The sequence below is a fragment of the Chroicocephalus ridibundus genome, chromosome 2, assembly GCF_963924245.1.
Source record: "Chroicocephalus ridibundus chromosome 2, bChrRid1.1, whole genome shotgun sequence".
Lineage (NCBI taxonomy): Eukaryota > Metazoa > Chordata > Aves > Charadriiformes > Laridae > Chroicocephalus > Chroicocephalus ridibundus.
In genome coordinates, this window is record NC_086285.1 from 444,105 (window position 1) to 458,883 (window position 14,779).

The window sequence follows — 14,779 nt, forward strand, 5'->3', positions numbered from 1 at the left end:
AATAAGGATAAACACAAAAGAGTGGCATCAGCACCGCAGACCGAACTCAACTCAGCTACGCAGAGAGTAAGAGGCAACCAGCAACACCCCGCACAGACAAGACGCAGTTCTCCTCGACGTTAGTAATCAACGTACCAACACGAAGAAGAGCGGTCTGCTCCTCGGTGGACAGAAAAAGCAATTGAGAAATGACACTGGGGACAAAGCGGTTTATGCCTTTTTGCCTAAGTCTTCGCCATAAACAGCAAAGAGGTGTCTGGCACAAGAGCAGTGCCTAAAGAATCATACCTACACTTTTGGTAAAAAAATGCAATGTCAGATTTTGATTAACTTGACCCTGGAATGCTTAATTGTCTGGAGAAACTCAGAAGAGCTCAAGCCCCGAGAGCTCTGGGCTGATGGAGGGCAACTCCACCCAAAAAGGCAGGAGCAGCGCCCACCTTTGGAAGCAAACAAACAGAGAAGCTAAGAAACACAGATGACTCCGACTCAAAACACTAAAAAAAAGAAAAAAAAAATCAGCAACAACCTGTAAGTGCCCGGAAGACAAGGCAAGCACCAGCACATATGGATTTATTAGGAACAAATGTTGTCAAACCACCGTCAGTTCCTTCTGCAGCAGGGTAACGGACCTTCAGCGCTGCAGAGACGCAGATGTTAAGCATCATACATTAAGTAATGCTTCCGACTGTTTCACATGATATTTTCAAAATTAATTTAAGGACGGATAAACCCACTACGGGCTCAGAACAATACTGATTTGATAATATTTATCAAAGATAAGCACGCAAATTGAAATGAGCATCAGCCTGGATTGGGGAAGGTTTCTCCTAGGTTCAGCTCTCTTCAATATTCTGATTAACCAACCAGATGATGTAAGAAAGTATGCTTATTAAAATTGCAGGTGGCATGAAACTAAGAGTGACTGCAAGGATTAGAGCCCTAAGTGGCTTTGTCAAGTTGGAGAAATTGTCTAAAAAGGATTAAATTCCCCAGGGGCAGTTGTGAGGGCCTGCACTGACGCAGCGTTAATCACTTGCCCAAGAACAGGGCAGAGCGCGGCAGGTTGGCCCGCAGCTCCTCCGAAAAGGACGCCGGGGTCAGAGTGGCTCACAAACCAACGGGAGTCAGCAGTACTGTGCTTCTGAGGAAGGGCAACCACCGAGTTGAATCACACCAACAGAGACACGCCTGCAGAAGTCCTGCTTTGTGCTTTCTCCAGCACTGCCGAGTGCTGCATCCAGCCCTGGGTACCACTCTTCAACGGGGACGTGGTCAAGGGGAGAGAGCCCAGAGGAGCGTGAAGATGAACAGAGGACCAGAAGGTGTCACGGACAAAGACCTAAAGTTATTAAGTCTAAAGAAGAGGAATCTGCTAGTTTTCAAGTACGGAAAGAGGCTGCTGCAAAGAGGAAGGGAATGATCTGTTCCCTTTGTCTTCACAAGTGGATGACATTGGGAGCAGAAAAGATTCAGGTTAAACTTTCTAAGGAAAAGGACAGTTAAACACTGGAAGAAATTTCACAGAATCACAGACTGGTTTGGGTGGGAAGGGACCTTAAAGCCCCCCCAGCGCCACCCCCTGCCCTGGGCAGGGACACCTCCCACCAGCCCAGGTTGCTCCAAGCCCCGGCCAACCTGGCCTTGAACCCCTCCAGGGATGGGGCAGCCACAGCTTCTCGGGGCACCCTGGGCCAGGGGCTCACCCCCCTCACAGCCAACAATTTCTGCCTCACATCTCATCTCAGTCTCCCCTCTGTCAGTGGAAAACCCTTCCCCCTCGTCCCATGGCTCCCCTCCCTGCTCCAGAGTCCCTCCCCAGCTTTCCTGGAGCCCCTTGAGGGACTGGAAGGGGCTGGAAGGTCTCCGCGGAGCCTTCTCTTCTCCAGGCTGAACCCCCCCAGCTCTCTCAGCCTGTCCCCACAGCAGAGGGGCTCCAGCCCTCCCAGCAGCTCCGGGGCCTCCTCTGGCCCCGCTCCAACAGCTCCGTGTCTCTCCTGTGCCGAGGCCCCAGCGCTGGAGGCAGCACTGCAGGGGGGTCTCCCAGAGCGGAGCAGAGGGGCAGAATCCCCCCCTCGCCCCCCTGCCCACGCTGCCGGGGATGCAGCCCAGGCTGTGGGGGGGTCCGGGCTGCCAGCACACGGTGCCAGCTCATGGCCAGCTTTTCCCCCCTCAGCCCCCCCAAGCCCTTCTCTCAGGGCTGCTCTCCATCCCCAGCCTGGGCTGGCACTGGGGGTTGCCCCGACCCAGGAGCAGGACCCTGCACTTGCCTGGTTGAACCTCATGAGGTTCACATGGACCCGCTCCTCCAGCCTGTCAGGGTCCCTCTGGGGACCTCTAGCCCCCCCTTCTCTCTAGCCTATCAAATGCACCACTTGGCTTGGTGTCACCCACAAGCTGCTGAGGGTGCGCTCCATCCCACTATCTATGTCGGTACTTAAGACACTGAACAGTATTGGTCCCAGTAGAGACCCTGGAGGGACACTACTTGTTACTGGCTTCCATCTGAACACCAAGCCATCGACCATAACTCTTTGGATGTGACCATCCAGGAAATTCCTTACCCACCTAATAGCCCATCCATCGAATCCACCTCTCTCCAGTCTCTCTCCAGCCTCCCGGGAAGACTTGGGATGTACTGTCACTGACAGCCTTTTAGAAGCTGGCTGGACAAACATTTCTCCGGAAGGACAGACATCTGACTCCAGGCAGGAGGGGGGGTTATGGATCTCCCCTTGCCCTTTCCCATCTCACCGGGGCACTGCATGAGGTTGTTCCCGCCCCATGTGCAGATTCTGGGCTCTTCTGGACCCTGCCAGCCGCACCTTCAGGAGCACAACTGGCCATGACGCCTTGTCCTCGTTGGTCCCAGCAGTTCTTTTATTCTCCTGGTTCTTTCACCAGCCTCAAAAGGATTGCCCTCAACCCCCACCCTCAGTTTTTCTATGTTTTTCAGGTGTCTCACATGGCTCTGCCCATAGCACCTTCTTTGCCCCCTTCATGCTTCTTCTAGCTAGCCTTATGTTTTAATTTAATACCATCTCTCAGCTCTGTGTTGATGATTCATAGTTCTGCCTTTCTATTCCTGGGCTGTCTCCTGTCCAAAATGAAGTCTCAGCTTATTTCCCCCTCCAGCATTTCAAGTGTGTACCCACAAGCCCAAGCCCAACATGATTAAAGAGAGCTGTTACTAATCCCAGCTTTGTCCCCTCTTCCCCCAAGCCCTTGCTGCTCGATGACTGGGGACAGCACTGTTAGAACCCGTCTGTGAGCTCAGGACACCATTCAGACACTGCTACAGGGAACAGAGTTCACGGACTGAACTCTCCTCCCCATATCCTGGCCCTCCCTAAACCCCTACAGAGCTACACAAATGACAGTTCCCAAAATACAGCCTTTATCGCCCGGCCACACAGCCAGAGACCCCAGGCTTCCACTCTGCATCAATCAGCGCTGCACCCTGCCCCCCAAATGGTCTGTAATGCATAAAACCACGCCTCACCCTTATGCAGTCACAATGCTGCTGCTAAAATTATTTTCCTAACCTCCCTTTCTTAAGCAGGCCAGCCCTCCCTTTGAATCCCCCCTCCAGGTCCTCCTCTTCTGTCACAGAACTGCAAGCTGCTTGTCTTCACCCTCCCAAACTCCCCGTCCGTTACCAACCATCCTTCCCTCGCTGCCGAAGAGCTGACTCCTCTCCCTCACGAACGGTGACGGCAATCTCCACTTCCCAGCTGCTGCATTTCAAGCAAACACCTCTCTATTTTCTCCCCGTTGTACTTCGTGTTTGAAAAGAGCTCTCTGTAAACAACCTGAAATCTGCTTTATTATCCTCTTTCAAATTGCTCCTTAAAGCTCTCCTGTGCCTCCGTACTCACCAGGAACAGCAGAAACAACACGGGTTAGACGACTGCCCTGTTAAGCCCACGTCCAGGACGCAGCCCGCGCTGTCCCGCCGTCTCTGCGCGCTCCCCACTTGCTCACCGGCATCTGCCTCTCAGTTTTAAACAAACTCCCAGAGCTCTGCGGCAGGGTTCTCTTTGTCCTGTGTTTTCACAGCATATTCTGCGGGAGGAACCTGATCAGATAAGGCTCCACGGTGCGACTGCAACGAGAGAGACGGGGAACAGAGGCCGCAGACTCACTCCCTACTGTTCCCCAACAGAAGTGCCGCAGCGCCTTCCACCCCAGGGCACCCATCGCCACCGGGGCAGCACCAGCCTCAGCCACCCGCCCACCGGCCACCCGCGCTGCTCCAGCCGCGGATTCCCTCCATTCACCTCCATCCATTCACCTGGAGACCGGGGGACGCACACCCGCTGGGGGCTTCTCTGACAGTCAAACCCCTTTTCATTAAGCTGGGGAGTCACCGCTGGGCTAAACATCAAGAGCAATCCAAAAATCAGCAGCAGGGGACAAGTGAGAATGGACACGCTACAGGGAGCAAGAGCCACGGCCCGACAGCCACGATGTCCGCCGCAGCGAGTCCAGCCGTGGGCCCACCACCCCGAAGCTGGTGGTTTCCAGCCCTCCAGGACCGCAGCAGCAGCGCGGCGAGACCCACATCTCAGACGCAGCAACCAGTTGGCTGTAACCGCGGCGCAGCGCTCTCCGTGACCGAGTGGATTTCATCACCACGCAGATCACACGGAAAGAACACGATCTCACACATAACCCCGGGCGAGAGCTTCCAGAGTGACTCAGTCGGAGGTTGCAGTGCCGAGATGCAGCCCCACGGCAGCGAGCCACCACGGAGAGACACAAACGACCCTCTCCCACTGCGTGGCGCGAGCTGGGTCACTCTGCTCTGTCTAGGTATCTATTTTCTTGGGATTTGTAGGAATTCAGGAACAGCAGGGGTTTGGCTGAAACTGGACAGCAGGTCTGAAAGTTACTGGGGCAGGAGAGGCAAGCAGACACAGAAGAACAGGGCTTAATCATACGAACCTCCTTTCAACAGGGAAGCAGGCTAAAGTTATCTTGATTTTCATAGAATCATAGAATTGTCAGGGTTGGGAGGGACCTTGAAGATCATCCAGTTCCAACCCCCTGCCATGGGCAGGGACACCTCCCACTAGATCAGGTTGCTCAGAGCCCCGTCCAGCCTGGCCTTACAAACTTCCAGGGATGGGGCTTCCACCACCTCTCTGGGCAACCTGTTCCAGTGTCTCACCACCCTCATGGTGAAGAACTTCTTCCTAACGTCCAGCCTGAATCGACCCATCTCTAGTTTTAATCCATTCTCTCTAGACCTACCATGACCCGACATCCTAAAAAGTCCCTCCCCAGCTTTCTTGGAGGCCCCCTTAAGATACTGGTAGGCCACTAGAAGGTCTCCTCGGAGCCTTTTTTTCTCCAGACTGAACAACCCCAACTCTCTCAGTCTCTCCTCATAGGAGAGGTGCTCCAGCCCCCTGATCATCCTCGTGGCCCTTCTCTGGACACGTTCCAGCACATCCATATCTCTCTTGTAGTAGGGGCTCCAGAACTGGATGCAGTACTCCAGGTGGGGTCTCACGAGAGTGGAGTAGAGGGGGAGAATCACCTCCCTCGACCTGCTGGCCACGCTTCTCCTGATGCAGCCCAGGATACGATTGGCATTCTGGGCTGCTAGTGCACACTGACGGCCCATGCTGAGCCTCTCGTCCACCAGTATCCCCAAGTCCTTTTCTTCAGGGCTGCTCTCAAGCCAGTTGCTGCCCAGCCCATATCGGTGCTTGGGATTGCCCCGACCCAGGTGGAGGACCTTGCACTTGGTCTTGTTGAACTTCATGAGGTTGGCACGGGCCCATCTCTCCAGCCTGCCAAGGTCCCTCTGGATGGCATCCCTTCCCTCCAGCGTGTCAGCCACCCCACACAGCTTGGTGTCGTCAGCAAACTTGCTGAGGGTGCACTCTATGCCACTGTCCATGTCGCTGATGAAGATGTTAAACAAGACCGGTCCCAGTACCAGTCCTTGAGGGACTCCGCTCGTCACTGGCCTCCACTTGGACATGGACCCATTGACAGCCGCTCTTTGGGTGTGGCCGTCGAGCCAGTTCTTTGTCCACTGAATTGTCAGTCCATCGATCCCGTATTTTATCAGCTTGGAGACCAGGATGTCATGTGGGACGGTGTCAAAGGCTTTGCTCAGGTCCAGGTAAGTGATGTCCGTTGCTCTCCCCTTGTCTATTGATGTTGTGACCTTCTCATAGAAGGCCACCAGGTTTCTCAGGCACGATTTGCCCTTTTTAGCCTTTCTGCCTCAGAAGACTCCTTGCTCTCACTGGAACGCTTCAGAAAATCCCCCTGAAGAGGAACACCCCAGCTTCAGCGCTGCTAGTGATGCCCAGAGCGCTGCAGGAGGCGGCAGAGGGAGATCAGACCAGTTGCCTGTTTCGCGCAGGGCACTGTTGGCAGAAATAAAGGGGATGTGGTTCGTTCCCTCTGTGCAGCTGCTGTCTGGGAGGCTCTGACTCGCAGAAAGTCCTGGAGGAAGTTTCAAAAAAATCAGACGCCAAAGTAGGGAGGTGGATCACGAAGAGAAAAAGGACTCCTCCTGCCCAGCGAGGGATGCAGTAGAAACATGACGGTATTACAGAGGTGGTCATCAAGGTCCAAAGCCCTGATGACAGGCGCGTTGCTGGAGCAGCTCTCGTACCCCTCAGTTTCTAGTAGTCTGGCTTTTGTGTCAGCCTGTCAGCCCATTGCTGCTCCTCTGGAACTCACGGCCATTGCCCGCACCCCTCTCGCATTCGCTGAGCGTATGGCTAGGACTCCAGCTCAAGGGCTGCCACCCCACCGCCCAGGGCCACCAGGAACACCCGGCCTTCCCCAGGGTCTGCTTCTGATGAGGAGAGAAGGTGGGACCCATTTCACATCAACCAGACCATCTTGAAACACAGTTTAAGGTCTAGAGTGAGCATTGTTTAAACCTAGTTTGGCCACCCAAATCAACCAAAAGTCCTATCGCCACCTTTGAGTAGCCAGCCTGGATGGACCACTGCCTCTACTCCTCACCCTGGGGACACTCCAGAGGAGGCGAGAGCCCAGCGCTGCCTGAGACTTGAAGGTCCCTGTGCAGAAAATGGACGTGCTCCACCAGGAGCTCTAGGAAACCTCCTGAAAGGGGATGGCAACACCAGCTATTCACAGACCAAAGGCCAAAACCCAACCAAACTGAACTTCTGCTGGGTCCTCCCCAGGCAAAGCCCCCGCACTCCAGCCCAGGCACAGAAGCAATGTGCAAGCACCGGTCCCAGCCACAAACCGAGGTCTCGCCCCGCACTGAACGCGGAGGCAGGACCTGGGGACAGGGTGAGGGGGATGTCACTGCTTGGAGCACTGGTCAGGCACAGGACTGCCCCTGAAGCTGCCCCCTCTAGCAGCAGCCACACTTGTCTTGGATTGAGGTAACTATGAAACCGCAGCCACAGAAATCTCCGACGCTCTCACCGAGGCCACATCCAAACCCCGTTATTTCCCTGCGGCTTACCTCCACGTCCTCATCTTTTCCTCTGTAGCCACAATGTCAGAGCTCTTGCCCCCGCAGCGCCAGAAACCTTCTCTCCCCTCACCACAGCACCTGCAACTTCATCCTACGCACTCTTCAGCTACCGAGATCATCCCCCAGCCTTCCTGCTCCGGCTCCATCACCTCTCCCAGCGCCTGTCAATCACAGCATCAAGCAATTTCTTTTTCTGATTGTCTGACTCTTCCACAAGACCTTGTCCTTGAGTTGTAAGCGCTACAAAGTAAGAACTGCATCTGGCAAAGGAGGGTCCAGATGACTGGGGCCGCAGTATAAAACTTCATGAAAATAGAGGCTGTACTTGTCCAAGCATGCTACAGGCCTCCTCCGGCCGTGCTTCTGCTCTGCCCATCGCTCCCACGGGGCCAAGGCCTCCCCTCGCACCAGGACTCTCCCCACTCTTCTGCTGGTGCCACTCACGCTGGGCATCGGCTCTGGGAGACGCCGAGCAGCGTCAGCCCTGCCGGCTCCTCTGCCAGGCAAGGACACGTGCCGCGTTCGGGGACCTAGGGCTTTCCTGTGCTGGCACATGAGACGGCTCGAGAAGCACTTCCACATCCCCTCGGGAGTCTCTCCCGGGAGTCTTTGCCCTGAGACGCCAGCACCCCCAGCCAAAGAAAACAGAACGTGCCATCAGAACATTTGCCCGATCTCTCATTTTTGTGTTCTTTTAACCACGTCTGCACTTCATTTCCTGCAAAGCTCGAGACTACGGTGAGAAGAATCATAGAATCACAGGATGGTTTGGGTTGGAAGGGACCTTAAAGCCCCTCCAGTGCCACCCCCTGCCCTGGGCAGGGACACCTCCCACCAGCCCAGGTTGCTCCAAGCCCCGTCCAACCTGCCCTTGAACCCCTCCAGGGATGGGGCAGCCACAGCTTCTCTGGGCAACCCGGGCCAGGGGCTCACCCCCCTCACAGCCAACAATTTCTGCCTCACATCTCATCTCAGTCTCCCCTCTGTCAGTGGAAAACCCTTCCCCCTCGTCCCATGGCTCCCCTCCCTGCTCCAGAGTCCCTCCCCAGCTTTCCTGGAGCCCCTTGAGGGACTGGAAGGGGCTGGAAGGTCTCCCCGGAGCCTTCTCTTCTCCAGGCTGAACCCCCCCAGCTCTCCCAGCCTGTCCCCACAGCAGAGGGGCTCCAGCCCTCCCAGCACCTTTGGAGCCCTGCCCCGGCAGGCAGAAGGGGCAGAGGACACGCCGCCGCCTGGGACGCCCGGCTCCAGCCCCGGCGCAGAGATGCGCTGACGGCTCTCCGGTTTGCTGCTCCCGGAGGAGCCGGAGCACAGCTCCTGCCGCCGCACCCCACCACCCTTCCCTGCGGTTTCCCAGCCGTGGGGAACGTACAGGCGCACACAAACAGGGCAATTCTGCAGAGGTCATGGAATTAGCAGGAAAAAGCCAGCTAAGCAGAAGACTCCCCTTCCCAAAGGGTGTAATTTACTTGCGGCTGATTCAGCTGAGCAAGGACACGCCGGCCAGCCCCGGCCCGGCAGCGCGGGGCTCCCCAGAGCCGAGGCAGGACGCTGGGAGGGCTCCAGCGAGCCGCGCTGCCACCGTCCTCACAAAGATACTGCATCAGTGGCAACTCCTGCCTCACATTTTGTGAATCAGAGCATCTGGAAGCGGTTTCAAAAGACCTTGGAAATGGATGCAGAATGGAGCTGTAAAACTTGTGCTGGAGCTGACGAAAAGGACAAGGTTCGGTCAGTTTAACCCATCAGAAAAAAGGAGACAGAAAAGTGACCTCATTAATTGGTACAAGCAGCTTTAAACACAAAAATAGCCAGTATCAAAGAACTACTTACTCGTAGAGAGAAATGTAAAAAAAAAAAAAAAGATCCAGGATCCTGGAGATGCCTACTGAAAAAACGATGCTAATTATTAACAGCGAGATGCCCAGTATTGGAGAAAAGCTCCTGAAGTAGCAAGGCCCTAGACTGTATGCGTATCTGAAAGATGTGCCTTAACCAGCTCTACTGGCTGAGTGGGAAAAGGCTGAAATCCCGGGATGAAAGGGTTCACACCAAGTGACCCAACAGCTCACTCCGGCCCTAACCCCGGAGAAACAGCTGGGACCCGGTGCAATGCAAAACGACACTCCAAGGCAACTCCTGCCCAGGCCAAGGCAGATGCGGAGCCCCAGGTCAGCGCCAGCCTGCTATCGCACACCCTCCTCCACGGCCTTTTCATCCTCTGCCGGAGAAACAACAGCGGAGTAACGTAGAGGAAAGCTTTTCCAAACTAATCCCGCTTCTTAAAATGAGCAAAGGAACCAAAACAAGTTTGGAAGTGTGCTGGAGGGGTGTGAAAGGACAATAAAGGGAAAAACACACACTCTGGGCAAAACCCCGACTGCGCTCATTCAGAGAGGCCCTTGCTCCTGCTACCTGGCCACCGAGCCCTCTCGCCACGGCTGGGAACCCTCCCCAGGCTTTTCCTGGGAGCTGAGCCTTTAGGTGGGCTGCAAGACGTGTGCCCGACAGCCAGCGTCAGGGAAAAATTCCTATCACTTGGCAAAAGCTCTGTTGAGGGATCTCACCTACTTCTCCTCATCTATCTTCCACCTCCTCCCTCCTGGCCGTCGTTACTTCACGCCCACAGAAGACCTCGATGCAACCATCTTCTCAGCCCCGCGCCGTGATCCTCCTTCCCTACCTCCATCTTCCCAGCTCGCTCCCTCCTGCGTGTCGATGGATCCCCGCGGGCTCCGCTGCCCCGCGCCACCCGCAGTCCCCGTCCCGCGCGTCCCTCGGGTCACCCCCCTCCGCGTCCCTCTCCCTGCCTAGAACTGGCGTTTTGGCCACTTCTGAAAATTCTCTTCTATGAAAGAAATTAAGTGCTGTGTAATTACTGTTCTAATTACAAATTCTATTAATATAATTCTGTCTATAGTCTGTTCCAGAGTAACATAGTTAGAGGTGACATTTATTACGGGCAGGGGTTGTACCAGCCTCAGAACTGAAGTTGCGTATCATTTTGCTTTATGCATACATCAAACCCTTTCTAGAGCTCAGCAGCTTGCAGCAGTCTCTGAGATTTGGCAAAGAAACAAGCCAGGGATGAGGGAAACGCTTCTTGCTAGCCCCCTGAAAATCTGTCCAAATTTGGCGGTTAGAAACTACTGAAAAGCACCGGGTCCTGCCTGTGATTCAGCTGACGCCGGCGACCAGCCAAACCCAGCGCCGGCCCCGGGTGCCCAACAGCCGCCTCCTGCCCTGGCCTCCCAGCCAGGCTCTGGCTACAGGGAGACCAAAACAAAGCCGTTTTGGTCCTTCCTCCCGCAGCCGCACTCTGAACACCACCCCTTGGGCCAGGGGAGGTGACTGGCGACAGCCCCAGGCTCCGTCCGCAGGCGGTTTTGGCCCCGTCATTGACTCCAAACTCTTCTCGTCCCTCCCTTGGAAAAGGCTCCTTCCCCAGAGGCGGCCACCAGGGCTCCTGGCTCCAGCCTACCCAAGGTCAGCCCCGTCCTGGGCAGTGCCCCCGCAGCACAGCCCCAGACCACGAGGTTTCTGTACAACACACCCTGTGCTGACGCCTCCCCTCCCGCCCGCCAGCGCCGCTCTGGGGTGAAAACCTGCACGGGGGCAACGGCAGCCCCGGCTCCGGCCGGAGGGCGGGCGGCTCGGGCACGCCGCTGCCGAAAGCATCCGGCCCTGCCTTTTCCCCTTTTAAAAATGAAGGGATTGCCTGCAGAAAGAGAATGTGGTAAGAGGACGTGAGCAAGTCTTGCAATATCCAGCGCTCAGCCTTAGGAAGTTGGGATTTGGGATTTCGCTGGCAACTTCCGTAACAGATTTTAGGACCAGAAGCAGTTGTTATGGTCACAGGGTCTGATCAGATCAAGAACATAAACAAACCAACAAACAAAAACCCTCTTTGAGCAATTTCTGTATCAAGCCCAAAACACACAGTTTAGAAGGATATTCCCTTCCAGACTCAGGCACTTAAAGAAACGATAACATCTCCAGCAAAATTCTTCCAGCGGTTAATTACCCCCACCGTTAATCCTGTCTCTCACAAATACTTGGTAACGCATCGCATGGAACCGCATAATCACAGCGCGCTTGTCACCGGGATCATGATTTAACCCAGCGCCTAGCAGGTAAGCGGGGAATGCAGCCAAGATAAGGAAATCTGTGTGACTCCTGCTCCGCCAAATTCGCAGCTGGAAAGAAAAGCGGGGAAGGGCCAGAAGAGACAGGACAGGTCTGTGGTCGGAGCAGGCAGAGCCCCCGAGGGGACGCAGCCTCCCGCCCCGCACACAGCCCGGAGTGACGCCGAGTGAGCCGCGCCGTGGCCGCCTGCTCGTGTGCTGGTCACTCTTCACGCCTCATCCCTGGGCCGGACGGGACCGCAGCCGGCCAGCTTCGGGGAGCCCGGACCGTTTGCAGCTGCCTGTGAAAGCGTTCTGTTTTCACACCTTCCTTTGAGCAGCAGGAGAAAACACGCACCGCGAGCGAAGTTGCTAAGAGACGCACCTCCACGCCAACGTGCTCACCATCAGCTTACACATGATCCCCCGGCGCGGGACCGGGACGGGGCGCGGGCGGGCAGCGGCAGGCGAGGACGAGAGTGGCTGGGGTGGGACACGCGCACCCAGCACCCCTGTGGGGAGGGAGACGTGGTACCAGGGGCAGGGACACGGGGCGCCCGGGAGGGTCGGCCACCCACGCTCTGCCTGCGGAGGTGGCCCCGTGAGCAAGGGGGGAGTAACAGGCAGGTTTCCTACAGCAGTATTTCAGCTGGTAGTTTCTCTGTCCCACAATGTGGGAATCACAAGCAGGATCAGACCACGTCATCACGGTTACCGGTCCCTGGGGTCTTTCACTGCAGTCGGCATCAGAGGCGCGAGGAAGAGCTGCCGGAGCCCCCATGAATGACCGCGAGACGGTCTCCCCCTGTCAGGACCACCCTGACCTCCCCCACTGGAGGCTGGCTGCAGCCCCGACGCCCAAGGCACCGCCACCGCCTGTGCCAGCCCTGTGTACCCCCACTCATCTCCAGTGGCAACCCCTTCCCTCTTCACCTCAGTAATTCCATTAATTCTACAGCTTTCTGTGGCAGGAGATCTCACAAGCAGTCACAGAAATGGAAAAAAGACCCCTTATTTGTTGGTTTTACATTTGCCCCGTTCTGATCCCATTAAGCATCCTTTGTCCTTGCGCTGCAAGACAGATGAAACAAATTCTTGAATTTATACCCCTTCAACCACCCAATCTTTTTGACTTCTGTTACGGTCCCTCTTACTTATTTCCAAGGAAACCACCCCAAAAAGGCTGAAGGAGGATGCAGGAATCTTGAGAAGAGCCCCAGGGAAGCTGCCTGGCCCAGACCACCACCCCCGTGCAGCATCACCCACTGTGGAGGCCGGTACCGTGCCATCCTCCCCCCCGCACCCACCGCAGTGGGGCCACCATGCCGGGGCCACCACACCATCCTCCCTCCCGCAGCCACCGCAGCGGGGCCACCATGCCGGGGCCACCACACCATCCTCCCTCCCGCAGCCACTGCAATGGGGCCGCCATGCTGGGGCCACCATGCCATCCTCCCTCCTGCACCCACTGCAGTGGGGCCACCATGCCGGGGCCACCACACCATCCTCCCTCCTGCACCCACTGCAGCGGGGCCACCACGCCACCCTCCTGCCTGCGCCCACTGCGGCGGGGCCACCGCTCTCCCATCCCAGCCGGTCCCACGTGCCAGCTGCGGCGACATTTCTGCCGTGCGTGAGCGGGACCCGACCTGCGCACGCTGCCAAAATCGAGCGGAGACAACAGACACCACGGCAGGGGAACGGCGACGCTCAACGAGCCCCAGCTCCAGCAGGGACCAGGCGGCACCCGCGGCCCCAGATCTTCCTCTGCTCAAGGGCAAAGCCGCGCTGCAGCAGCCGGAGGCCTCTGGGTGCCCGGAGCCGGGCAGAGGGACGCTGGGGTGGGCCGCGGCGAGCCGCCCCCCGCCTGACGCCGGGCCGCGAATCCCCCCGTCCCTCCCCGCACCCGGCTCTCGGCCGACCCCCTCCCGGCCCCTGGGGCCGCGACTGCAGTTTTCTGCATTTCTAATTCCGCCAGGTTCCGGCGCGGCGCGTACCCCACCGATGCCGAGGGCAGCCCGGCTCCCCCCGGCGCCGCGGCTCCCCGCGGGGCGGAGGAAGGCGACCGGCCCCGGCTCTGCGCAGGCCGCCGGGCCGCGACCACCGGGGCTGCAGGCCGCGCCGCCGGGCCGACCCCCGCGGCGGGGGCTGCTACGGAGCGACCCCCCCCCTCCCGCTGCCGCAGCCCCGGGGCCGGGCCCAGCCGGGCCCCTGGTCCCACCGCGGCTCCCGGCCCCGGGGGGCGCCGCGCCCCGCAGGCCCCGGCCCGCCTCGCCGCAGGCCGCGGCCCGGCCCCGCCGCGGGGAAGGAGGGGGACACCACCGGGCAGCGCGGCCGGTGCCGGCCCCGGCGAGCGGAGCGGGGCGGTGCGGAGCGGGCTGGGCTCCCGCCGGGCCCCGCGGCAGAGGCCGCCCCCGGCACCGGGCACCGGGCACCGGGAGCAGGTGCAGCGGCCGGCGGGCACAAAGGGCAGCGGCGCGGCCCGGACCGGCCCGGTTCGGTTCGGTTCGCCCCGGTTCTCCCCGGCCCGTCCCGGTTCGGTCCGTCCCGGTTCTCCCCGGTCCGGTTCGCCCCGGTCCGGATCTCCCCGGCCCGGCCCGGTTCGGTTCGGTTCGGCCCGGCCGCCTCACCCTCGATGGAGATGACGTGCTCGCGGATCTGGCTCTGCAGCGCCAGGTCCTCCACGCGCTCGATGAGGTCGTAGATGGCGTAGATGTTGGGGTGCACCGACTCGAAGCGCCCGATCTCCGCCCGGATGGCCGCCGAGTTGGAGAGCCCGAACTGCGGCGGCGGCGGCCCGCCGGGCTGCGGGCCCGAGGGCCCGGGCACCGGCACCGGCACCGGGCCGCCGGGCGCCGCCAGGCTCTGCTGCTGCGGGCTCTGCCCGGGCCCGCCCTGGAAGTTCATGGCGGCGGCGGCGGGCGGTCAGCGGCGCGGGGCCGCGGGCAGCCGCTGCATGGCCGCGATGCGGGTCCGCCGCGATGCGGGATCGGCCGCCCCCGCCCCGCGTCACGCGCCGCCCCCGCCCGCGTCACGGCGGCGGGAGCGGGACCGGCCCCGGGGCGGGGCGCGGGGGGGCGGCCACGGGCGGCACCACGCGCGGCCCCCGCCCCCGGACCGCCCCCCCCCCCCCCCTCCCCGCTGCCACCCCCCGGGGACGAGCCGGGGGACA

The 14,779-nt window shown here is 58.9% G+C and overlaps 1 protein-coding gene across 2 annotated transcripts in view; it reads right to left on the reverse strand.

Annotated features, from left to right (window-relative positions):
* The window catches only part of AGAP3 (ArfGAP with GTPase domain, ankyrin repeat and PH domain 3), a 158,191-nt gene extending 143,538 nt beyond the window's left edge, over positions 1 to 14,653 (reverse strand). Inside the window, exon 1 of one of the 2 annotated variants that reach the window (XM_063324144.1) lies at positions 14,238 to 14,653. In XM_063324144.1, the coding sequence (XP_063180214.1) occupies positions 14,238 to 14,514 (277 nt within the window). In that variant the 5' untranslated portion in view covers positions 14,515 to 14,653. The remainder of the gene's footprint in view (positions 1 to 14,237) is intronic. The other variant, XM_063324145.1, reaches the window with a different exon arrangement.
* Positions 14,654 to 14,779: the final 126 nt, after the last annotated feature.